Here is a 25,861-nt window from a genome sequence, read left to right on the forward strand (position 1 = left end):
TTCTGTCCTTTGCACAAAAACGAGGGTTCCTCAGAGCTGGCCCTGCTTGTCCTGGGGTCCTCCTTCCTGGTCCTCCAGGTCTTGCCCGGGGCCTTTCCCCATCCCTCTGCCGCACTTCAGTAAGCTGAGAATGGCTTGGAGTGAAGGGGGAGACACAGTGTCCAAAACAGGTCCTAAGCTTGGAAAAATACTTTCACTTCTCTTTTCCCCTTTTGGGCGGAGCCGTCTCTGGGTAAGTCAGTCTGTGGGAAGAATTTCTGCCCAGAGTCCGGGCAGCCACAGTGGACACAGGCCAGGCAGACGGGAGGGACTGAAGGCCAGGCTCTGAGGATGGCAGATGGAGGCCACGACCTGACTGTCAGGTGAGTCTTTATCTCCCTCCTCATCTCTGATAACATTGCTGCTTTTGTGCCTTTAGTGCAGTTCCTGTCTAAAGCTTTACTTGAGTTTAGTCCTGCTTTGCAAGGACACAGGTATCCAATATAATGAAGTCAAAGAGTATATAATGAGGAAATTAGGGTTTTAAACTGCAGCAGGACAGCTGTTGCTGTGAGTCCAGGTTGCCTGGACTCACACGTAGCTTCCTTGTTTGCAGCTGCTGCTCAGCTGGCCAGGACACTCTGAACACAGGAGTCCTTTGAGGCAGGGATGTGTTGATGGGATGTGTTATTTCCCCATGACCTCTGAACCCTCTCATGTCCCTCTGCCTACTTCTATGTTCATATAGGTCATGTCAAAGAATGTTGTTTACAAAATAGACACTCAGAGGTAAACACCTGGCTTACTTTAAACATTGGATGCTGTCGTCTCACCTGTCCTGGCACAGGGCAGGGTGGCTCCTGGGACTCCCAGGATGTTGTCCTGACTGGCTTGGGGTCTGATTTCTTCCTCCGTTGACCTTGGTCAGAAGAAGGAAAAGGAAGAGAAAGGCCCAGGAAAGCAAAAGACTAGTGTAGGCTGAATATTTCTGTTTTTACTTGAATTTCCTGTTGCATCAAGGAGGATACCTCTGAAAGGAAAAAGGATAGAAATCCTGTCTTTTCTTTAGTAATGGGTTCAGAAATAACACTGTTTAATTTTTAATTTAAATTTTTTTTTATAAAAAGTAAATATACATTCATGTTCATAAAGTTTCAAACAAATGTGAAAGTACATAGAGGATAAGATCTCCCACTCACCCCCCATGGTAGCTTCCTCTCCTGGCCCTGTGGAGAGTCTTGAGTTTAGCTCTCCACATCTTTTCCTATGCACTTACCTCTATACAGTGTGTTTTTGTAAATACAAAATTTGTGTTCCCATCTTGTAATAAATGGGATTATGTTGCACATGCTGTTCTTTCTGCATTTTCACTTATCTTAATAGTGGAAATCTTGGACATCTTTTCACCTTAATACATACCTCATTCTTTTTGCCACTCTTTTAAAAAAATTTATTTATGTGTTTATTTATGAAACAGAGTATCTGTGGCCCTGGCTAGAATGCAGTGACATCATCAAAGCTCACTGCAACCTCAAACTCCTGGGCTCAAGTGATTCTCCTGCCTCAGTCTCCCAAGTAGCTGGGACTACCAGTGCATGCCACTGCACCCAGAACATTTTTCTATTTTAGTAGAAACAGGGTTTTTCTCTTGTTCAGGCTGGTCCTGAACTCCTAAGCTCAAACAATAGTCCCATCTTGGCCTCCCAGAGTGCTGGGATTACAGGTGCAGCCACTGCTGCTGGCATACCATAATTTTTTAATCCTTTCTCAGTTGAAGGACATACAGGTTGTTTTCAGTTCACTTTTACCAATAAGCTGTAATAACAATGATTACATATTTCTGTTTTTTGCATGTATACAAGTATTTTGACACAACTTGTGTCAAAACAAAAAAGGGGAATTATTGACACAGCAGATGTTAATATTTACTTGTTTATAGATCCTGCCAAATTGCCTAAGTGGCTGAATAAATCAATATATTTTTCTACCAATAGCAGATAAAATGAACAAGCCATCTCCCCACACCCAGCCAAACTTTGCAAAGCTGATGGGTAAAAAGTTGCATCTGTTTTAATTGGTATTTTCTTGATTACGTGGGAAATTGGACAGTTTTTCATTTTTATTGGCCATTTAAATTCCCTCTTCTATGAATTACTTATTTATTTTTTTGGCCAATGTTGTTGAATTGAGGTGTTTGTCCTTTCTTTCATGATATGAGAGAATTCATTAAATATTCCAGTAAAATATACTTTTCTTATAAATATACTTTTCTTGTCTTTTATTAAAGCTTAAAAGTTAACATATAGACCTATCATGATACTGATTTTATAAGATAGATGCACACTAATTGCTATAAATAAAGTGATGCAGAAAGTCACTGACATATTCTGTGAGCACTGCCAGGTATAAGGTAGTTCTTGTGATCTTCACTGTGTCAGATTTGCTTCTATCTTTTTTTCAGAAGTTTCTCCTGCTATATCGCTGAAAATTTTTTCTCTTTCAATTTTTAGGCCAAATTATTCTTACATTGGAGCAACTTTAGCCTTCACAGCTTTTTTTTTCTTTATATACATATATTTTTTTTCTTTTTTTTTTTTTTTTTTTTTGAAAGAGGGTCTTGCTCTGTTGCTCGGGCGTGGCGTCAGCAACCTCAAACTCCTGGGCTCAGGAGATCCTCCTGCCTCAGCCTCCTGAGTAGCTGGGAATACAGGCTTGCGCCACCATGCCCTGCTAATCTTTTTTTCTATATATGTTTTTAGTTGTCCAGATAATTTTTTTCTATTTTTAGTAGAAACAGGGTTTTGCTCTTGCTCAAGCTGGTCTCAAACTCCTGACCTCAAGCAATCCTCCCATCTCAGCCTCCCAGACTGCTAGGATTACAGGCGTGAGCCACCGCGCCCGGCCAGCTTCACAGCTTTTATCTGCTGCCTAGTTCTTCCATCTTTTCAGTTCTTCACTTTTTGTTAATAATGGTTGTCTCAAACTTTTCCTCCATGACAATTATTTAATTTTAATAGGTTTTTGTTTCTTGTAATTTCTAATTTTTAAAAAATTGATTCTTTCTTTTTGAGGGGGATCTTAATTTGTTTCGACAACTGCGCAATCTCCACTTTATCCCATTATTTTGTTAATTGATTGTCCCATTTTCATGTTCTTGCTTTATTTAGGTTTGGTGGCATTAAGCACTGTGGGGACATTCTGCTTATCTTCTTCCGATTGCAATTCTGTGTTCCTTTGTTCTCCCCTCTGCCTGCCATGGCTGTTGTGCTTCACTCCAAACTTCCCACTTCCTCAGAGTAATCCGGGTGAAATGTTTTTGTTTTTGTTTTTTCACATTTCCAGCCTTGTCTGAGGCCAAATTATTTCCTACCTGACCTACAGTTTGAAGGCTCTATTTTCAATCTTAACAATTTTTCTGAGGATGCGATTAATTGATAAAACCATCCTTTTCTCCACTCCCTTTTCCTTAACCAAATTGCCATGTAGGCAGGTGCTTTTCTGTGTTCTCTCTTCTCTGCCATTGGTCCGTGGTTGCCTCTGCTTGTGCCAGAACTGCACTGTCACAAAGGTGACAGTGTCCCAACAACTCCTGATACATGATAGGGTAAATCTTCTTCTCCTCTCCCTCCAAAGTATCTTGCACTTTTGTGTTTCCAAATCAGCTTCTCAAAATCTTATTGGGATTTTGTATGAGACTGCGTTGAGTCTATGGACCAATTTCAAGAGAATTGACATCTTTACAATATTATGTCTTCCATCTCATGTATATGGTATATGTATATTACTAATTTTGAAATATTTTCTAATAAATTTCTATTTTTCTATTTCAAGGCTTTGTACTTCTAGATTTCTTCATAGATATTTGATATCTTTATGCTATTATAAACTACATTAGTCCTTCCATATCCATAATTTTGTTTTCCATGGTTTTGATTAACCAGTGGGCAACCAAAGTCTGAAAATATTCAATGGAAAATTCCAGAAATAAACAATTTATAAGTTATAAACTGCATACGATTCTGAATAGTGTGATGAAATCTCACCCAGTCCCACTCAGTCCCACCTGGGATGTGACCCATCCCTTTGTCCAGCAACTCTACGTTGTAGATGCCACCTACCTGCCCATTAGTCATTTAGAAGCTGTCTTGGTTATCAGATCAGCTATTGTGGTATCGCAGTGCTGTGTTCAAGAAACCCTTATTTTACTTAATAGTAGCCCCAATGTGGGACAGTGGTGATGCTGGTAACTCAGATATGCTATAGAGAAGCCATAAATTGCTTCCTTTAAGTGAAAAAATGAACATTCTAGAGGATAAGGAAAGAAAAAACAATTATTGCTGATGTTGCCTAAGATCTACAGTATACTGAGGTATTTTGAGAGAGAGACCACACTCACATAGTAGGGAGTACTGTACTCTCTTCTCTCTTCCGTATGAATCTGTATAGGCGACCTCTGTTCTGACCTATGGTTCTATTTTTCATGTTTCAATACTGAAATGTCCTACTCACTATGATTTTTTAGGTAATGTTCTATAACCTATCTAGCTAGGATTCAATTTAGAGACATTGAATGAAAAGTTAAATTTAGGAAGACTTTACATCTTAACTCTGAATGATCCCAGCTATAAATATGTCTATCTCTTCATTTATTCAAGTGTTCTGAAATCTTTATGATTTGTTTCTTGGCCTTGATGTTCTAGATTTTCTTGATAACATATCTAGGTATGTGCTTCAAATATTCATTCTCTGATCCCATAAAAAAAATGTATGTAAAACTGTTTATTTATTTATTTGTGGGAAGGTAAAATTTTCAGTTAAAATTATATCCAACGTTTAAGAACATTTGTCATTCTACAGAAAAGCATACTGTAATACAGGGGTCCTCAAACTTTTTAAACAGGGAGCCAGTTCACTGTCCCTCAGACGGTTGGAGGGCCATTGGAGAGTGCGGGGCACATTCCACACATGCGCACTGTGGGCCCCAGACGAGTCAGCTGCTAAGCAGGACAGGCAGCAGCAGCGAAAACACCCGGAGGGCGAGATAAATGTCCTTGGCGGGGCGGAATGTGGCCCACAGGCCGTAATTTGAGGAAGCCTGCTGTAATACTTTGGAAACACAGAACATGATATAAATTGCTTGAATTAAAAAGTGACCATGGCCAGGTGCAGTGGCTCATGCCTCTATTCCGAGCTCTCTGGGAGGCTCAGGTGGGCGGATCCTTTGAGCTCAGGAGTTCCATACCAGCCTGAGCAAGAGGGAGACCCTGTCTCTACTAAAAAGTAGAAAAAATTAGCTGGGCATGGTTGTACATGCCTGTAGTCCCAGCTACTTGGGATACTGAGGCAGGAGAATCGCCTGAGCCTAGAAGTCTGAGGTTGCTGGGAGCTAGGCTGATGCCACGGCACTCTAACCCAGGCAACAGAGTGAGATCCTGTCTCAAAAAAAAAAAGGGATTGGAAGTAAAATATTGGGTTGTGATTGCCTTTTTATTTCTTTCCTTTTTTTCAGTGTAATTGAGATATAATTAACAAAGTTGGATAAATTTAAGGTGTACAGCGTGATCATTTGATATACATATACATTTATGTTGTTTCAAATCAAAACTATAAGTTTTATTTTATTTTTTTATTTTAGCATATTATGGGGGTACAAGTGTTAAGGTTACATATATTGCCCATGCCCCCCTCCCCCCTTGAGCAAGAGCTTCAAGCATGTCCATCCCCCAAACGTTGCACATCTTACTCGTTGTGGTTGTATATACCCATCCCCTCCTCCCGCCTCCCACCCTCCCAACATCCGATAAATGTTACTCCTATATGTCCACTTAGGTGTTGATCCGTTAATACCAATTTGCTGGGGAGTACATGTGGTGCTTTTTCTTTCCATTCTTGAGATACTTCCCTTAGTAGAATGGGTTCCAGCTCTATCCAGGAAAATACAAGAGGTGCTATATCACTATTGTTTCTTAAAGCTGAGTAGTATTCCATGGTATACATATACCACATTTTATTAATCCACTCATAAAACTCTAAGTTTTATATATCTATTTTGTATTCATATTTCTTGCCAACTAATTTTTCTAGTTCTTATGGATTTTTTTAGGTATTTAGGGCTTCTATGTATATAATTATATAACATATAATGTTATATACTATTTTAGCATTTTCACTAATTATTTCATTTTTATATCTTATACATTAGCTAAAGTGATGTATATATATGTGAAACTTTAGCTATATATATAAAAAATAATGGTGGTAATGGTAGACATTCTTGTATTTTTTCTATTTCAATGACTTTTTCTTTTTAATGTTTATTGTAACACTTCCCAGTTTTAGAGACTTTATATTATATTAGGTTTTTGTTTCATATAGAATTATTATAAAATTAGCTGCTAGGATTTATTAAGTTCCATTTTAAAATTAATTCTGGATGTATTTACTTTTTATCCTTTTATTTACTGATATAAAATTCTAGGGAGATTTCCTAATGTTGAACCATCTTTGTTTTACTCATTCTCATTACTTTTCTATTTTTTCTTGTTTTTAAATAATCTCTAACTAAATAAAAATCAAGTTTTATTTTGTCTTTGACATGATAGAATGAGCTTTCTTTTATTTTCTAAAATCTCTAAGCAATTTATTTTCTTTAACATGCAGTATCCTTATCTTCAACTGATTGTAACTTAATGAAATTTCTTTTGTGATTAAGATTATGCTCAATATTGATTATGTATTTCAAAGATACTGAGAAAAAATGTGTTCTCTGTTTTTAAGTCACAAGATTAAATAATAAATCATTTTAAATTACCCAAACCCTATATATTTTGTATACGTAAAGAGACAAAAACTAGAGGTGAATTGTTTTTCATTGTTCACAAAACATTTATCCCATTACTTGTTTATTGAATTTTGATTTGGCATTTTTGGGAACATGCTTACTTTGTTTATTGTTTGCAGTATATTCCTTAACTTGCCTATCTTTGATTCAACAAATTTTGTGTTACTTTGTCTTAGTTGTGTTTTTAGTTAGATTTTATGCCTTTCAATATCATCATTTTTTCATATACATTTAGTGTTATAACTAATCGTTTATAACTTTTAAAAATTTTATCTTTTATAACTCGTTTCTTTCTTTTGTCTCTCTAAAAATGCAAACTATGTTATGTGCTTTTTTATTTTTATTTTTCAGTGTTTTATAAGGCTTCATAGGGTCCAAATTTACTCAACTGGCTGTTACTTTCAACTTTTCAAATTTATTCCTTAATCTGTATTTCTGTAATTGTCATAGTTAGATTGGAAACCATATTGTTCAAGCATATTGTTTTCATGCTTGAAACAAATCACTTAACTCACATTTCCCCTTACCACTTAACTCAATATTGTGACTTTGTTTGTAATATTTGAAGCTTTAAATTCAAATAGTCACTATTGGAAATTTTTCTCCTATTCCAACAATATCTCTATTTCTACTATAGTAACTTTTCTGCTCTTTTTAAAATATTATTCTTTCTAATATTGGAGTATTTCCTCAAATGTCTGTTGATTTGTGTATCTATTCCTACTTAGGAGGAGGTTCTGGAAATAAACCAAGATGATTAACAACTAAAGAATAAAAATGAAAAATCATATGAATATCTCAGTAGGTACACTTGATAACATTGAAAGTCTATTCATGATAAAATTATAAGCAAATTAGGAATAGGTAAAACTCCCTTAGTCTATTTCAAAATATATATTTTTGTATATATAACGTATGTATGTATATATACATATACATAAAACATCATACTTAATGCTGATACTCAATGCTTTTTCCCTAAAATTGGAAACAAGGCAGGGAAATCGATTCTTACCCCATCAGCTTGTATTTAAACTACTAACCAGTGCAGTAAGACAAGACAAAGGAAATAATTGTCAGAAAAGAATCAGTAAAATAGTCTTCATTTGCTGACGACATAATTATTTTCTATAAAATCCCAAGAAAATCTAGAAATACTTTACTAGAAGTAATACACAAATTTAGCAATATTATAAATGCATGCTTAATATTTTTCAAACCAATTCTATTTCCATATAACACGGACAAGCAATTTAAAAAGCAGTACTACTCAAAGTAGTATCAAAAAGAATAAAATAACTACGAATGTATTTAATGAACACATGACTTATATACTGGAAACTATAAACAGTGCTAGGCAAAATTAAACTAAATAAATGAAAAGATACACAATGTTAACAGATAGGAAACTCAATATTGTTAAGATGTCAATCCTTCCAAATTTATCTATAAGTTCAATGCAAACCCTATCAAAATCCAAAAGGCTTTTCTTGTAGACATTAGCCAATTGATCTGAAAAGATATATGTAAAACCAAAGAACCTAGAAAATCCAAGACAATTTTTCCTAATTGACTCCAGGATTTTCTTTGAGCTCTAGTTTTCAACCAAAATGATGTCAGCATATGGATAGACAAATAAGTTAATGGTACAGCATGGAAAGCCCAGAAATACATTCATGTTTATATTGTAAATCGCTTTTTGAATATTTTCATGACCTTGGGATAGGAAAAGATTTCTTAGATAGCACACTACAGTCATTACTCATAAAAGAAAAATATGAGAGACTGGACTTCCTCAAACTTAAAAATGCCTCCCCATCAAAAAACATGCTTAAGTAAAGGAAAGCTTCAGACTGTGAGAATACATTTATAATACATAAGTCACAGAAAACATTCCTATCCATATTATATAAAAAATCCTCTACCCATCAATAAGTAAAAGGAATCTTAATAATATAAATTGTCCAAAGAGTGGAACAGATACGCACACACATACACACACACACACACACACACATATATATATCTCCAATAAGTACATCAAAATGTGCTTGACATCAAGAGTCATTAAAGAAATACAAATTAAACCTAAAATAAGATATCATATCATACACACTAGAATAGCTGAAATTAGAAAGACCATCTATAATGGTCTTTGAAAAACAGTTTGGTAGGTTCTAAAATGCTTATACATGCTCCTACACAATGACCCAGCAATTCTACTCCTAGGTATTTATCCAAGAAAAATGAAAACATCTTACCACAAAAAGATACTTCTACAGTTTTATTCATACTAGTCCCAAACTGCACTCAACCCAAATGTCCTTCAACAAGAAAATGAAAAAACAAGATTGTGGTAGATTCACAACATGGAATACCACTCAACAATAACAAAAAGGAACAAACTGCTCTTCAACGCAATAACATGGGTGCTGAACAAAACATGGCAGACACAAAAACATATATTATGTATTATTCCATTCATGTGAAATCCAATAACAGTATTTACCATGGTGAAATAGATGACAGCAATATTTGCCCCTGAGAGGCTGTCTGGCTGCATGTAATCAGAATGTGGGTTCACATGCAGGGATGCACTATTCTGTTCTTCATTTTTCAAATAACGCATCAATTTTTAGCCTTGTATATTCCTCTCAATCTCCACTGCCTCTTCACAGTTCTGCAGGGCACATTAACTGCTTTCCTGATCTCTGGGAGGAACCTCCACCTACAATAGCAAGTCTCTCCTCTGGTTGAAATTTTTCATCTACTCATTGTTCTCTACCATTTTCTTTGTCATTGTGAATCTAATTGCTTTGTTAGCACTTTAGTGGGGTCTTTAATAAAGGGGAAGATATACTTCTCCCTAATCTACAATCTTTAGCCAGAAAAATTTTATATAGGAATTAAAAAGCAGTAATGTGGGGAGGGGGAACAAAAAAGTTTGAAAAAGAAAAAGTTGTAAAAAACAATAAGTGGTATTATTATTCCCTGCTATATTTTGAGTACTGGGAAATGCTGATAATTCACTTCTGGTTTGACAAAGAAGGCTTATGAGTTCTCATAGCATTTATGATACAGAGATGTTGATTAAAATATTATCATAGCAATAAAATGGTCAAATAAGAGCCAGAATTACAGACTCAAATGTAACATTAACTTCATAGGAAACAGCAGCAATTTCTGAAGTTCAGATGCTGAAAAATATTCACTATATATAACAATAGCTCAAACAAATATATGTTAACACAAAGCAGAACTGGATGTCCCAGGAAATATTATTGATGTATTCATAAAATTCTGAATTTATACCTAATCATATCATTGTCATTATTACACTGCATAATATTTATGCATTAATTTATGATTTAGGATGATATTTCTCCCTTAACAGCTTGCTTTTCTATTTCTGAGATTGTTTTTATTTTTCAGAGATTTAATATTTTCTTGGTTGTTAATTAAGATGCATTTTCAAGGTTGGAATTTATTTTTATATCATTGTTTTTCATTTCTCTATGGATGACCTGCTTACTCCATCTTGATTTTCTAGGAATTTAGATTTTTCGATTAAAATAATATTCTAGTTATGTTTAAGTCTAGTCTATGTTAAGTCTATCTTTACTATGGCTGTCATCAGGGTGGACAGGAATTTTTCAGTCCTATATATTAGTCTTTAATAACTTCCATGCTTTCTTCTATTATGTCTTTGTTTATTGCTTCAATACCATTTACTCTGGCCTCTACTCAGGATCACCTATTTTATATGTGTTCATCCTTCATAGTCTATCACTGATACATAAAATCTTACATCCTCCAGAGATGTATAGGAATTCTCATGACCATTTTTACATGGTATCCTTTTTCCCCAGGATGTCCACAGAAGACCAGAACATAGATGGCAGGCTTAATTATGACTATATATTCAGTTACTTCAAAAGATTTAAGGTGAAGATTTCACATGCGATAGAAAAGACATTTCCATTCCTTGAGCTCCTCCGTGACCATGAATTCATCACAAATGAAATGTTTGAAGTAAGTAAAGTTTATAATGTCACAAACTGGTAAACAAGCTCCAAAGTAAACTGGGCTTTAATGTCCTAGACCCAAACTTTGGGGTGCAAATAGCTGACTGAGGGGTCCTCTATGAATGGGGAACATTTTCAAGTATTTCCTTAAGTGTTCCCGTAAGGCAGAAGGATAGGGGAGAAACGGAAATCACCAAAGATGATCCTGCTTCTCACTGAAGGAGTGATGTTCATGGCACCCTCTGGTGTCTGGGTGAATGGACTGGAAACAAGCTGGGTCAGAAAAAGGGACACTCCACAAATGTACAATGCTTTGTAGGGAAACACACAATCGAACATAAATTAAAAATTAAAAATAATTTTAATAGATTGATGCCTAATTTTAATAAATTGATATACTGAAATAGTAATTAGCATGGCATTTTATTTCAATTAATATCAATTTAAAATATCTAGATTTAAGAGCTTAAAAACCCACAGAAATTCGTGTCTGGTTAGGACAAATCTGGGAGTAGATGTTTGCTATTCATTCTCCAACATCTTTCAGGTTTCTTTTTTTTCCTTCTTTAATTTTTTTAATTTGGGTAATTTGACCAGTAGGGCATGTTGGAGACACAGAACAGCAAGTATTCTCTTTGCACATGAGTATGCCTTCTCTGTGGCCAAGTTCACAGCAAAAGGAGGATGGTCACCTGGTTTCTCTGAGCCTTTCAGTCCAAGTCATTCCTGGGGAAAGGGCAGAGAGTGTCATCAAACAGAACAGCCCCTCATCACTTGCTAATCTATTCCTAAAACATCTTGGCCCAGCTCTTAAAGGGTTACACATCCTTTAACTTTAACCCACTTTTATTATTCTTCAAAATGGCTGCTTTTTACATCTAATAAATGAGGATGATGAGATCAGATTCATCAATAGGTAATTTAAGGAGGAAGGCTTTACGTGTTTCTTTTAGTACTTGTATGAATATTAAAGTTTATAAAATTTTATAATTTTTTATTTAATTTTATTTTAAATTTTATTAATTTTTTTATATAAGAAAATATATAAGGAAATTGGAATACATTAATCATAGAATTTCTTTCCAATGCTCGTTGAAATCTGTGTTTATATTTTTTCCATTCAATATTTTTTAAGGATTGTCAAGCATCTTGTAGAAACCTGGTCCCTGTAAATAACGTGATTTACAGCATTCTTGATGAACTGGAGAAGAAATTTAACCTAGAAGTTCTGAAGATATTGTTCGACGATGACAACATAAAGGAATACCCTGGTTTAATTCCCATTTATAAAACCTTCTTAAATGGTACTTAGGTTTATTTCCTACCTTTTGAGGTCCAGGGCCAATTGTTTACAATAAGCATGTATTGAACTTCTGCCATGTGCCACACACTGTGCTGAGCAGTGGAGACATAATAGTCAACAAAACAGGCATGTCATGAGCCTTCTTGAAGCTTATGGTACAACAACTACCTGGAGGTCTGCTTAACTGGACATTATACTCATATGACAAGGAGAGCCAAGTTGGTATCAGGTTTACTTAGAAGAACATAGAATAAGCAACACAGAGTGTCAGGAGGGCAGCATTAGTTGCTTGTCTTTAGCAGGAACCCTTACACTGGTCTACACAGCAGTCCACCAAGTTGACTGCTACCTGCCTTGAATGACAGCTTAGCTGTGGTTGCAGGATCCACCTTGGCCTGGCATCACATGCCCGTGGGATTCAATATCTCTGATAACAACTCCACAGTCATAGCTTCAGGGACCCCACAATGGATAAGCTGAGTTACAAGAGTTACCACATTGAAGGAAAGCCAAAGTTACCACTTCACACCAGACATTTGTAGTTCATGCTTAGTCTTTCCCAGCCTGCCAGTCAATGCGTGTTTTCTAAGCACAGTGTTTGCCTAGAAACACAGCAAAAAGGCCACAATTTCCAAATTAATAAACAAGGAGGTTAACTCGGGATCAAATGTGCCTTTAATAAAGGTAAATGTACCCTTTATCCACAAGAGGTGAAGAAAACATTAACCAAATAATCACAAAACTGATTGCTCTGCCAGGGATTATTTTTGATGCTATACAAAACTAACGGCTTGACTCTAGGCTTTTTCCTGAGAAGGCATATTTTACTGTGTTATTGGGACACAGTAAAGAGGATGCCCTTCCATTTGTTTTACTTGCCTAGAAAACTTTTTATTCCAACACAGTTTGGTCTCAACCCAGTTCTCCAAATAAGGCTAGAGACATCACAAGAAAGGTGGGCACATGCCCTGAGCAGGGTGGATGCTGTGGGAACAGGAATATAAGTGTGAGATCATATCTGCAAAGCAGAACAAACTAGATTTGGCCAAACCCAAGAGTGCAAAGCAGTGTAGGAGCTTCCTCAACAGAAATGAGTTGGAGAAATATTATGAAGGGTCCTGTAATTAAATCTAAGGAATTTGAAATTTACTTAAGAAGCTATAAAGAAATACTATAGATTTATAAGCAAAGAAAAAAATTTAAGCAGGTATATATGGCTTGTTGATTTATATCAATAGTAACCTTATCTAATTAAGAATAAAATTATTTCTATAGCAAGTCATTCAAATCAGAAAAGGAAATTAAAGAAATCCAAATACTTGGGTACAAATTTCAAGTCAATATTATATCTGTTACCCGGACGTCCCCAGGTGGTGGGTGACAAGGGAATGGTGTTACCTTTACTCCTCACATCTTAGAGGCTCTGATCCTCTCCGTGACTACTGGGACCATCCCCTTCCTGGGCTCCAAGTGGCTCCTTATGCTTGAGATACACAGGCAAGGAAGCTCACACTGGCCAGGGCACTGCCCACCACCTTGCTCAGTACAGTACCCCTTTCATCAGGGAGAGGTTGCCTCCTCCTGGACCCTGAAGTCCATGCAAGCTTCCCCTTTGTCCTCTGTCATGTTTCTTTGGGAATCGTTCCTCCTCCCTGACCCAATTAAGCCAAAACTACCTTCTTTGGTAGCCCCATTGCTAAACCTGTTGGGGTTCTATTTCGTAATCAGCTCTCTAGGACCCAAGACCTTCTCCCCAAGAAATCCCTGTTTCTTCCTTAGTTTGAACAGTTCAGAGCACTCACTTCACTTTTATTAGTTATTTTGAAATGTGCTTTCCCTGCCATCTGAAAATTTCTTGAAGTAGCATGGCTCACAATGTTTTCAGTTCTCCTTTACCCTTAAATCTTGAGTATCTCTTTTCTGTGTGGGAAACCAAGTCTTTCTAGATGAGGTCTTCTCATTTCTGTCCAGGGGATGGTGGGAGAATGTTGAGTCATGTGTGACTCACTGAGCTCTCACTGACCCAAAGGGTTGAAAATTCCTAAAGGTACAATTTCTAGATGTTGTCCCTGATCTCAGCTGGAGATAACTAATTTCCTTCTCTTTTCTTCTCTCTCCTGACTCTGTTTCTGTCTCTTCAGTGCTTCCAGACAAATGGTATTTACAAGGAATTGATGAAAAAGGGAGAGAGGAGGGGCCCAGCTGCCAACTAACCCTTGAACAAGGTAATAACGACAGGGCAGAACGTTCTCAGCTGCTAAGAGGAAAAGGGGCCCGAGGTGCTGAGTGGAGACTGTGACTCGAGGAAGAATGAGGAAGGACCGTGGGGATGGCAGGGCGGGGAGTCTGTCTGAGCTCCCGCCCAGGTGTGGGGTCCTGGAGGAGCAGCCATCACAAGACACTGCTGGCCCAAAAACCAGGATGAAGGGACGGGAGCGAGTGTGTCAGTAGCCAGATGGAAAGACACTAACTGTCTGGAAGTGATGGTGATGTAGCGAGGTCCCTGCAGCAGAAGATCCCTGTGAAGCTGTGAAGGGCTAAGAACTGTGGCCCATGGTCAATACTAAAGAGAAGGCTCTGGGTGAAAGACAAACACCGTCTTAGTTATCTGAGCCCTCACACTCACAGCACTTCTGGCAGCACATGTGGGGGGTTTTCCCACACCGACCAGCTCTCCAGTTCTCTGCAGATGCCAAGTGTCCTCTGATTTAATTCAGTTCTACCAGTGTTAGCCCAGACTGTGCATTTAATGGCTTGGTCTCACAAGACTGTCCCTCACTTCAGATGCCAGTCACACGTCTCAGGTTGTGGCCTGTGCTCCTTACCAACTGGCTGTAAATCAAAGGTTCCCATGAGCTCCTCTTTGGGTTTGATACTTGGCTATCACAGCTCACAGGACTCAGGGAAACATTTACACATGTTTGCCAACTTATTATAAAAAAAATACAACTCAAGAACAGCCAAATTGAAGAGATTCATAGGGCAAACTATGGGGAAGGGGTGCACAGCTTCTGTACCTTCTGTGGGTGAAACACCCTCCCGGCACTTCCATTTGTTTGCCAGCCCAGAAACACTCTGAACCCAGTCATCTAGGGTGGTTATAGAAATTCCATTATGTGGTCATGATTGATCAAGTAATTGGCTATAGTTTATTAAGTCGACCTTCATCCCCAGCTTCCCTCTTTGGAAGCTGGGGGAGGGGCTGAAAATCCCAATCCTCTAATCCTGTGTTTGTTCCCCCCCCCCACCCAGTCTCCTTCATTAGAGGTTTTCCAAAAGTCACCTTAAGATAACCACAGGTGTAGTTGAAAGGGGCTTATTTTATGAATGGCAAAATATGCTCTTTTCACTATTAACGCATAGGATATTACTAGGGTTTTAGGAACTCCAGCCAGGAGCAGAGGAAGTCAAAATACATATTTCATATGACATCATGATATCACACTTCTTGATGGCAGAAGAAAGGACTAATGTAAATGTGGGGAACCCTGTTCAAGAGCAGGAATATTCACAGAGAAATGAAGTCAGATAAAGGGACACAGAGGAAGAGGTTCCCATGTGGAGAAGAAGACCTGGGTACTTTGAGAGAGAGAGGCAGGGGGAGGGGAAACCAAAGACAAAAGAGAGGCCCTCTTTAGCAGCAGTTCACTGAATAAACATCTGCTCCATGGCAGCTGCTGGTTCAGTGCTGATGGCTGCCACTGGAGATTAGTGTTACTTATGTGTCCATCTTGCAGAGAACGAAATTGAAATCTAGGGAGACCATGTGTGGATTTTTCCTAGGGTCAGATGAGCAAAGATGAACCCAGGTGTTCTGAACCCAGAGCTTGTGTCTAACTCTGTGCTGCTACCCAGATAATCGAACAAAAAAGGCAGAAACATAGAAGAAAAATAGGTATATGCACACAGAGACAAAAATACAGAGAAAAGAATAGCAAGACCTGCAGGAAGTGGAGGCAAATCAGAGGCTGCATCCTCATGGAAAGGCCAACAGGAAAGAGTGAGCAGAAGGGGCACAGGCAGGGTGGAACTGAGGGAGGGACATTTCTGGGACAAAGGCAGGTTCACTTGGGCCACAGATATCAAGACAAGCCATGGCCACTTACCAGAGTGCAAGGTGGCCTGGCCAAGGACTCTCAGCCAGTGGTGCGGCTGACCTAGTGGGTCTGCCAGTTGCCAGTGGGCTCTGCACTGAGACTTACAGGGGTCTTTAACTCCTACACTATAGAGACTAAAAAGGGATTGGGGAAAAGAGCAAAACTCATACTGTAATTTCTGAAATAAACTTCTAATATCTTCCCCCAGGAACTGGTGAAAACTCCTTTCCAAGCCTGCCTGGACCACACTTGGATTCCTCCTTTTCCACTGGTCTGTTCCTGTTGACTGTTATGTCCTTTGTTGCCTCATTCCATACTGGAGTGTGCTGTGGGGCTGCCTTTTTGTGTAACTGATTGCCCAGAATTTTCAGTCTTTGCATCTGCAGTGTTTCAAGTTCCGGATTTGAATGACAAGTCTTTATCCTCCATGTTGCCTGGGAGGGTTTCTTCTTCCCATACCCTTTGGACACACCTGCTGCCAGTTATTGCTGGCTCTTGGCCTGGATGTTTTACTCATGTGCCTGCTTCACACTTTCTGCCTGTGTCTGCTTGACTGTGGCTACTGCCTTAGTGCTTTGACCTCCATCCAATGGTGGCCCACACATTTGAAGGGACAAGAAGTGATGAGCAGCAGGGGAAAAATAAAATATCTGTGAATCAAAACATGGTTTAGGTACAACCCCACCTGAGAGTGGACTCTTGGAGCACCTCTGTGAAACAGAACAAGCAAATACAAGGAGACATGACACAACCGGAGACAAAAATGATGAACTAGGACACCCACAAGCAAATCAACAATGTGCCCAAGAGCCTGAGCCACCAGGTAAGACTGACTCACTGGGTTTGCATGAGGCTGGGGAGCCCTGGCTGAGGGCAGGGAGTGGACTAATTCAGGATAGAGGGAGACAATTATTTAGTAAAGGGGAAAATTGCACAGACACAGAGAGGACAGGAATGCAGCCTGATATCCTGATGAGACAGACCTGGAGGAGGAAAGTTAGGAAGGAAAACTTGGAGACTAAGGGGAGAGTTGCAGGGACTCACCAGGGAAGAGAATCAGAAACAGAAAGCCTCCTGGAAAAGGAGGCTTTAGAGAGAGGCTGGCCAGAAACTCAATGAAGTACAGACACCTTCACAGGGTAGATGCAGCAATATATCCAGAGAGGGCTCTTATGTAGAACCTTGAAAAGGAAAGAGAGGCAAGGTGAGGTATAAGAGAATGGAAATAGGACAGAGCAAGGCTCGATTTCTTCTCAGCTGTGCTCTCTATTGTCTTCAAAGTCCTGTGGACCAGTAGTGACTAATGGAGATACAAGAAAGGAGTCACCCAGCCCATTGCCCTGTGATAAACAAAATAATTCTTACCTATCTGGGCCGGGCTCGGTGGCTCATGTCTGTAATCCTAGCACTCTGGGAAGCCGAGGCGAGCAGATTGCTCAAGATCAGGAGTTCGAAACCAGCCTGAGCAAGAGCGAGACCCCATCTCTACTATAAATAGAAGAAATTAATTGGCCAACTAATATATATAGAAAAAATTAGCCGGGCATGGTGGCGCATGCCTGTAGTCCCAGCTACTCGGGAGGCTGAGGCAGCAGAATTGCTTGAACCCAGGATTTTGAGGTTGCTGTGAGCTAGGCTGACGCCATGGCACTCACCCTAGCCTGGGCAACAAAGCGAGGCTCTGTCTCAAAAAAAAAAAAAAAAAGAATTCTTACCTATCTATAAACTTTCTTTTTATTTCAGATGCTCTATATTTTTTATTGTTTATTTAATTTTACCATCTTAACCATTTCTATAAATTGACAAATAAAAAAGTGTATATATTTGTCATATATGGCATTATTTTGAAATATGTAGACATTGTGAAAAAGGCCAAATGGAGCTAATTAGCATATATGGGCTCACATACTTGTCATTTTTGTGGTGAGAATACTTAATCTATTCTCCGAGTAATTTTCAAGAATACATTACTATTGTCATCATGTTGTATAGTAGATCTCTTGAATTTATTCCTCCTGTCTAATTGAAACTTTGTATCCTTTGACCAACATTTCCCCAAACCCCTTTTTCCCCAACCTCCACCCATTTATTATCACATACTCTCAACTTCTATGAGTTCAACTTTTCTACAGTCTGTGTATGAGTGAGATACACTATATTTGTTTCTGTGTGTTTGGCTTATTTCTCTTAACACGGTGTCCTCCAGATTCACCCACATTGCTGCAAAAGAGATTTCCTTCTTTCTTAAGGCTGAATAATATTCCATTGTGTATATATGTATTACATTTGTTTAACCATTTATTCTTGATGGATACTTGGGTTGATGCCCAATCTTGGTTGTTGTGAATAGTGCTGCAATGAACATGGGAGTGCAGACATCTCCTCAATGTGCAGTCAGTCCCTGACTTATGATGGCTCAACTTAGGCTTTTTCAAATTTATGATGTGTTTATCAAAATATTAAATGCATTTTTGACTTATAATACTTTTGATTTATAATGGATTTATGGAGATGTAGCCCCATCATAAATCTAGAAGCATCTGTATTAATTTCATAACCTTTGGATATATATACCCAGTGGGGAATTGCTGGATAATATGTTACTAATTTTTAATTTTTGAGGAAACTCAATACTGTTTTCCATAATTGTTGAACTAATTTTCATTTCCACTAACAATGTATAAGGGTTCCCTTTTCTCCACAGCCTTGCCAGCATTTGTTATCTTTAGTCTTTGATAGTAGCCATTCCAACAGGCATGAGGTGATATTTCTTTGTGGTTAATTTGCATTTTCTTGATTATTAGTGATACTGAGCATTTTGATACTGTTTATCATTTATATGTGTTCCTTTGAGAAATTACTATTCAGATCATTTTCCTATTTTTAAAGTAATTTAAAATTAGTTTATTTGATTTTTTATTTTTTTATTACTGAGTTGTTTGAGTTCCTTATATATTTTGGATAGTGACCCCTCATCCAATATGCAGTATGCCAGTATTTTTTCCCATTCTGTAAGCTTCCTCTTTATTCTGTTTATGGTTTGAACAACAAGGTATGCAAAAGCTTTTGAACGTGATATAGCACCACATGTTTGTTTTTCTTGTGTTGATTGTGTTTTTGGTGTTATAACTGAAAAATTGTTGCTCAGAACAATGCCATGAAACTTTCCCTCTATATTTTCTTCTAGTAGTTTTACAGTTTCAGTTCTAATATTTAAATCTTTAATCCATTTTGAGTGGATTTTTTTAAGATGTGAAGTAAGGGTCTAATTTCATTCCTCTGAATGTGGAAATGCAGTTGTTCTGATACTATTTATTCCAGAACTGCCATTTTCCCATTCTGTGTTGAAAATCAATTCAATATAAATGCACAGATCCTAACTTTCTTTTTTTTGTTGTTCTTTTTGTCTATGTCTCTATTTTTATGCAAGTTTCATCCTGTTTCAATTATTATAGCTTTGTACTATATTTTCAGGTCAGTTAGTGTGATACTCTCAGATTTACTCTTGTTTAAAATTGCTATGGCCATACAGGGTCTTTTGTGCTTCCACACAAATTTTAGATTTGTTTTTTCTATTCTATGAAAAACACTGTAAATGGGTTTTGCTCCTTTCTACAGGCACCATCTGTGAGGACTCTGAGAAACCCAATGATGGAGATGGGCCCCTGGGAGCCTCCATCTCAGCACTGGAAGGTGAACGTGATAAGAAAGGTTAGGAGAGCAAGGCTTGGGCTGTGGGAATCTGAACTATGCGTTACTATTTCCTGATGCACTTTATTATGAGTCCTTTCTATGCTTTGGATGCAGTTTATCCTAAGGTCTCATTCTTTGCATTTATTTTACTTGAGCCTTTTGGGAAGTACAAGAAGACAAGAAATTGTTATAAATTTATTTTTGAGGATTAGGCTTATTAATTGATGGACTCTATTAATCAATATATGTACCCAAACATTGATTATATAGTAGAAATATGACAGCAAAGTGATAAGTTTATTTTTAAAACTGACTGGTTACAGTGCCTGAAATGTGTTAGATTTATTCATTAATTTCTACAGAGAACAGAAAGCTAAATACTCTTTTACAGGTAGATCATTTTGTCATCTGACTATAAACTGTGAATAGTGTCAAAACACAAATCATCCAAATACTTAGTGTTAGGAGAAATAAAGATTTGTGGTAAAGTATCCTGAGACCTGAAGAATTGTTTTTGACAGAGTTCTTTGGCAAGTCATGGCATATGTAATGATTTTTCAAAAGACTTTGGCAAATAGTATTTTTTTCATTACAATAACCATAAAGGATAAGCAGGATAGGCACTGTCATCTTTGTTGCCTAGATAAGAAAACACAGTCACATAAATGTTTCAAGGTCATCTATAAAGACTCATGGAAAATTAAAGCAAAGTCAGGACTAGAATCCTGGATTTTTAGTTTTTTCAGAATCAATTATCAAAATGTTGTGATATCTCAATCCTATTGCAGTATGAGTTGTCATATGATTTATAACTCTTTAGTGTACAAATTGGTGATTTTTGCTTCTAGATCCAGAGAATATTGAAACATGCCACTTTAGGTAAAACACACTAGGAAAAGACCAAAAGAAAAATACAAATGTTGACTCATCTTGATGTTGCAAAAGAACAATGTGTTAAATACATTCATTCTAATTGCTCACTGTATCTTTCAAAGTAAAATGAAAATTTCCTTCATTTTCTAGTCCATGCACACTCTAACTTTTATCTTAGTTTAAGAGAACTGCTCTGAAATGTGGTCCTTAAATGTGTCTATGGCTCAAACAAAAAAGATGATTTCTCAGCCTTGTAAATAGTTCAAGGAGTCCCTTGGATAGGTGGAGGTAGAGGAGGCTTAACACCTTCAACACAGGATCTTCCAGGTCTCCTTGTATGGAAAGCAGAGGCAGACATGAAGGAAATTTGAAATGACAGAAGAAGTGGAAAGAAGTAACAAAGAGCAGTGCAGGAAAGCAAAAGTCAGCAAAGCAAAATTGCCCCTTGCCAGTGAATTGTCTCTGCATGTCGGGATGGGAATGGAACATTACCTACTAGGCACACAACTTGGAAAGGAAGACCAGCGTAGCTTGGTTGCAGTCCAGGACTTGCATGGATTTGCAAGGTTTTCCAAAGATTTTTTTATTAAGGGATTTCCCTAAAAGATCCTATTCCTTTATGCAGTCATCAGTGACTATGGCTCTTCAGATTTGGGAAAGAAAGAGGCCCAAGAAGCCACTCGTTCACGACCCCAGATTGCACCAGGTAAGAATATTGAAGTTGCAATTCCTGGGCTATAGAATATCTAGAGTCATAATCCAGAGGTCTGTTTTCCTGATGAATTTTATTCTGAACAGTCTCCATATGCCTTGATTCTATAACTTCTAGGATATCATTTTCTGCATTGAACTTCACTGGCCCTCTTGGGAAATGAAAAGTGTCAGGAAGGCATTATAAACTGTTGTTCAATTGAATAAGTCCTTTGAAATTGTATATTGAAAATGTAGCAAAAACATGTGAGTAGACGGTCTGTTTTACTACTCACTATTGTATTTTTATTAATGCTAAAGAGTTGGAATAATGTATTCATTGTCTACCATCACCCTTCATATTTGATGGAGCACTGTCAGCATAGGATTCCTCTGTCTGTTGATATGTTGTAATTGGTCACAACCTCAGAAAGTCTTCAAAGTATAATTTATGCTATTATTTAATTAATTAATGTCAATGAAAATATTTCAACCATATTTGTTGATATCAATGGGGAGGGAACAATAAAAATCAAAAAGAGACAGAGAAAATAGGGATGGAGCCAGCTGTATGGTATACAAAATACCTAGAAAAATAGAACCAACATGGATGAACACAGACATAGAATGGAGCAGCAATTAAGATCATTACAATGACAAGAGAAAAAGCAACACAAGAGACAAGAAATATCAGGGCAAGATAAGCTCACAAAGTCAAAGACATAGAGTTGGAAATGTATAGAGTCCGAACAAGGGTTTGTAAAAATGAGAGGTAAGGGTGAGAATGAAGAGTTGCCAGATAGGAAAGGAGAACAAATCTCTGTTGAACAGGAGGTGTAGTCACTGGAGTAAGTGTATACCTTTATCTGCTCATCTGATCTCTGAAAATAGTTCAACATGACCACATTGAGCTGTGTTCCCTGGTTCCCTGGTCACCATCTATAACTAATCATTTTCTTATTTGTCTTCAATGTCCTATGAATCTAAAGCTCTTCAAATGAATACAGAAAGAGTCAGAAGAGATGCGGCCCATTATCCTGTGATGGAGAAGACAGTTATTATCTTAGCTAGCATGTATCTTTGTTTTCCTACATGCCTGGAGGAAAAGCTCTTTCTCCTTTTTCTAACCTCTCCCCAGAAACATTTACAGACACAAATACGCACATGGACACAACACACACAGACTTCTGCACAGGCTGTGACTGCTTTCAGCAGGTTTGAGTCAGGCAAAAGAGAAAGGAGGGTTGGGATTCTCAGCGAAGGAAGGAGACACTGAATGGATCATATAAAAAGAAATAATGGAAAAAAATAGGCTGTGGTCAACAAATTAAAAGACATCAGAATAAACTTCAAGTTTTTCTTCGTGGACATAGGATCTAAATATATCACTAGTTAAGGAATTTTGTGGGGGGAAAGAGATGATTTTCAAGATACCTCTCATAAGTTATAGCAGAAACATCTAAAGTTGACAACTAATTGACAGGGTTGCAATGTAGAAAGTTCATAAGGAACTGACAGAGGCAATAGAGCTGGCTGTGTGCTCAGTGTCAAAAGAGCAGGCATTTGGTGATGGTGAAAGTAGTCTGTGAGATTATACTGAATACAGGTGGAGAAAATATAGATACCACCCAGGGAAAGAGAGTGAGGACCTGTGTCTACAAAAACAAAAATTTAAGTTAGCCAGGCATGGTGGCTGCACCTGTAGTCCCAGCCACTTGGCAGGCAGAGGCAGGAGGAAAGGTTGAGCCCAGGAGTTTGAGGCGGCAGTGAGCAGTGATCATTCCACTGCACTCCAGTCTGGACAACAGAGTTAGGCCCAGTCTTAAAGAAAAAACAAAAAGAAAATAAAGAAAAGAAAATACAGACAAAGATAATTGTTGAATTCATAAGACCAACCAAAAGATCATGATAATATTGAGAGAGAACAGAAAAGGAAGCTATGGTAGAAACAGTATCCCCTAAATAATAAAACTATATCTAGAGATATAAAAAGGAAACTAGGTGGAATGAGATATATGCAGGAGGTTATGAATGGAGAGGAGTGAAACATGAGAGACTACAAGAACTATGTGGAGAAAGAGTTAAAAGATGAGAGAAAAATGGAAGAGAGAAAGGACAGTGTAAAAGAGAGAGGGGGGAGAGAGAGAAAAACTGTGGGATCTGAGATGATGGTGAGAGAAAAACAACTTTAGCACAAGGCTTGGTTCCCAGTAGCAGCGAGTTTTCAGGGGTAGTTGTCCCCACGTATCATAGTGGCCCCTGTAACTCACCCAGATCACAAAAGTCCTTGCTGAGGCATTTCATACTTTTCTGTCCCTTCAGTCACCACCCCAAACCTGACGATTCCTAAACATGTATCTCCAGCCAGCTCTGTCTACTAAACTTCTGCACCCATTCATCCAAGAGGTGAAAGCCTCTGTCCAAGGCTCTGAAGGCCATAGGCTTCTCCTGTTAATGTCTCTCAAGATCTACAAACTTCAAACTGAACTCCTCCGAAACTCAGCACATCATCTTTTCACCTAAAAACCAGCCTCTGCTTCTCCAGTGTTCTCCGTCAGTGAAACACACTGTTAACTGATTCCTTCTCGTTGAAATTCTTGGGGTCATTCTTGAAAGGAAAGGAGAAATATAGTGAGGAACAAGAAAAGAGAAAGAGATTTCAGAGGCATATCCGTGATTTAATATAGCAGTGGGTAGTCACTAATGTTTGAAGAGGGAAGGGCAACAATGAAACTATTTACAAATTAAAATTTAGGAGCAGAGCTAAAAAGACCTGAAAAGGAGAAGTGTTCTTGTGTCAAGTGTTTTTCAAAAGGTGTGCCAGGAACTCAAGAAGCAACAGTACAAACTAGGCAAACACCTGACATGATGGATAAGGCTGCCCAAGGGTCTTGGGATGGACAGGGCTGAGCGGACACCACAGACACTAGGGAGGGCTGTGACAGGCGATCAGAGTTCAAGAAGAACATGAAGCAGCCTCTGACTCCCAACAGGAAGTGGGCCCACAGACCCCAAGTGTCAGAAATTTCAAAGTCTGAAATCAGAACTCCCGTTCCTGCACAATTGACTGTGAACACCCTGTGACAAGGAACAGGCCTGGTCCAGGCCAGAGTCCTGGTCTCTGCATTTGCTTGGCCTGACCCTTTTGGGAACTGCAGGGAGGCAGGAGATCGTTATAGAGCCATGTTTAACAGGATGGGCTCTCGTGGTTATGTAGGGATGATGTAGAAATATGCTGGTTAAAAATAGTACCTCAATTACTATATTAGCTATACTACTATATATCAATACTAAAGTGTTGGATTTATACAGTGACTTTCACCCTTTGAAGGATGTCCTCCAGCATGTTACTGATTTATATGTTGATTTCCTATTAACTTATTTGATCTTCACAAAATATTGAAAACCTGAACAGAGTAAGCATTGCTCTCCCTGTTTTGTAAATGAGGAAATTGGTGCATGTAATTAAAACTTTTTCAAAGTCTTAGAGAACTAAAGGAAGACCTTAGATATCAGTTCAGTACCTGTTTATTTCCTTTAGAAGGAAGGCAGGAAATGATACTCAGAACATCATTTTAAACGCAAGCCTTTCACACAGCGTGAATTGTCATAAGATTTGTAATTTTTATTTATAAATTACAGTTGTCAGACCAAGATCTGTCACTTTCTAGATACCACGGATTCTGGAAACAATTCAGCTTTGGAAAAACACAGTGGGAAAAGAAGTAAAAATAAATGATAATGTACTTAATTTTTATGTTACAAATGAACTATTTTTTAATGTTAATATTTATTATCATTATTTTCTATACCTTTTATGAGACAAAATATAAATGCCTTTTAAAGTAGCAATTTATTTTTTCAAAATTCTCATATCTTCATGTTGTTTTTTATTCTGATTTCAGCATATGTTTCTTGTAAACATTGGTGTATATTTTTCCATAATTGCTCTATACATGTATTAACACATTTTGAAATATAAGTCCATTTATTTAAATGAAGTAATTTTATACATATTTTTATTTTCTTGCTTTTTAAACTAATTTATCGTATTTAGACAATAAAACACTTAACATTTTTATTTGAAACATAAAAAGACTTATTTCAGTATTGCTTTAACTTGCATGGTTTTCATTTTTAGTGTGGTGAGGAAATTTTTATTTGCTATTGGTCATTTGTTTTTCTTCTGTGTGGAACTCTTTGTTGGAGAATGCAGTCAGCGTTTTCTGTTGTGGTGTTTATCTTTTTCTTACTATGCTCAATGAATATAGAAATACTTATATGGGGGAGGCACAGGGGCTCACACCTGGAATTCCAGCATTTTGGGAGGCCAAGACAGAAGGATTGTTTGAGGCCAGGA

At 37.7% G+C, this 25,861-nt stretch overlaps 1 protein-coding gene across 1 annotated transcript in view; it reads left to right on the plus strand.

Annotated features, from left to right (window-relative positions):
* The window catches only part of LOC105862812 (uncharacterized), a 121,097-nt gene continuing 95,236 nt past the window's right edge, over positions 1 to 25,861 (plus strand). The window contains exons 1-8 of the mRNA XM_076005400.1: positions 1 to 362; positions 10,690 to 10,852; positions 11,981 to 12,149; positions 14,290 to 14,373; positions 16,454 to 16,516; positions 16,919 to 17,068; positions 19,864 to 19,956; positions 21,437 to 21,517. Coding sequence (XP_075861515.1) covers positions 331 to 362; positions 10,690 to 10,852; positions 11,981 to 12,149; positions 14,290 to 14,373; positions 16,454 to 16,516; positions 16,919 to 17,068; positions 19,864 to 19,956; positions 21,437 to 21,517 — 835 coding nt within the window. The 5' untranslated portion in view covers positions 1 to 330. The remainder of the gene's footprint in view (positions 363 to 10,689; positions 10,853 to 11,980; positions 12,150 to 14,289; positions 14,374 to 16,453; positions 16,517 to 16,918; positions 17,069 to 19,863; positions 19,957 to 21,436; positions 21,518 to 25,861) is intronic.

This window comes from Microcebus murinus, chromosome 8 (assembly GCF_040939455.1).
Source record: "Microcebus murinus isolate Inina chromosome 8, M.murinus_Inina_mat1.0, whole genome shotgun sequence".
In the NCBI taxonomy this organism is placed as follows: Eukaryota; Metazoa; Chordata; class Mammalia; order Primates; family Cheirogaleidae; genus Microcebus; species Microcebus murinus.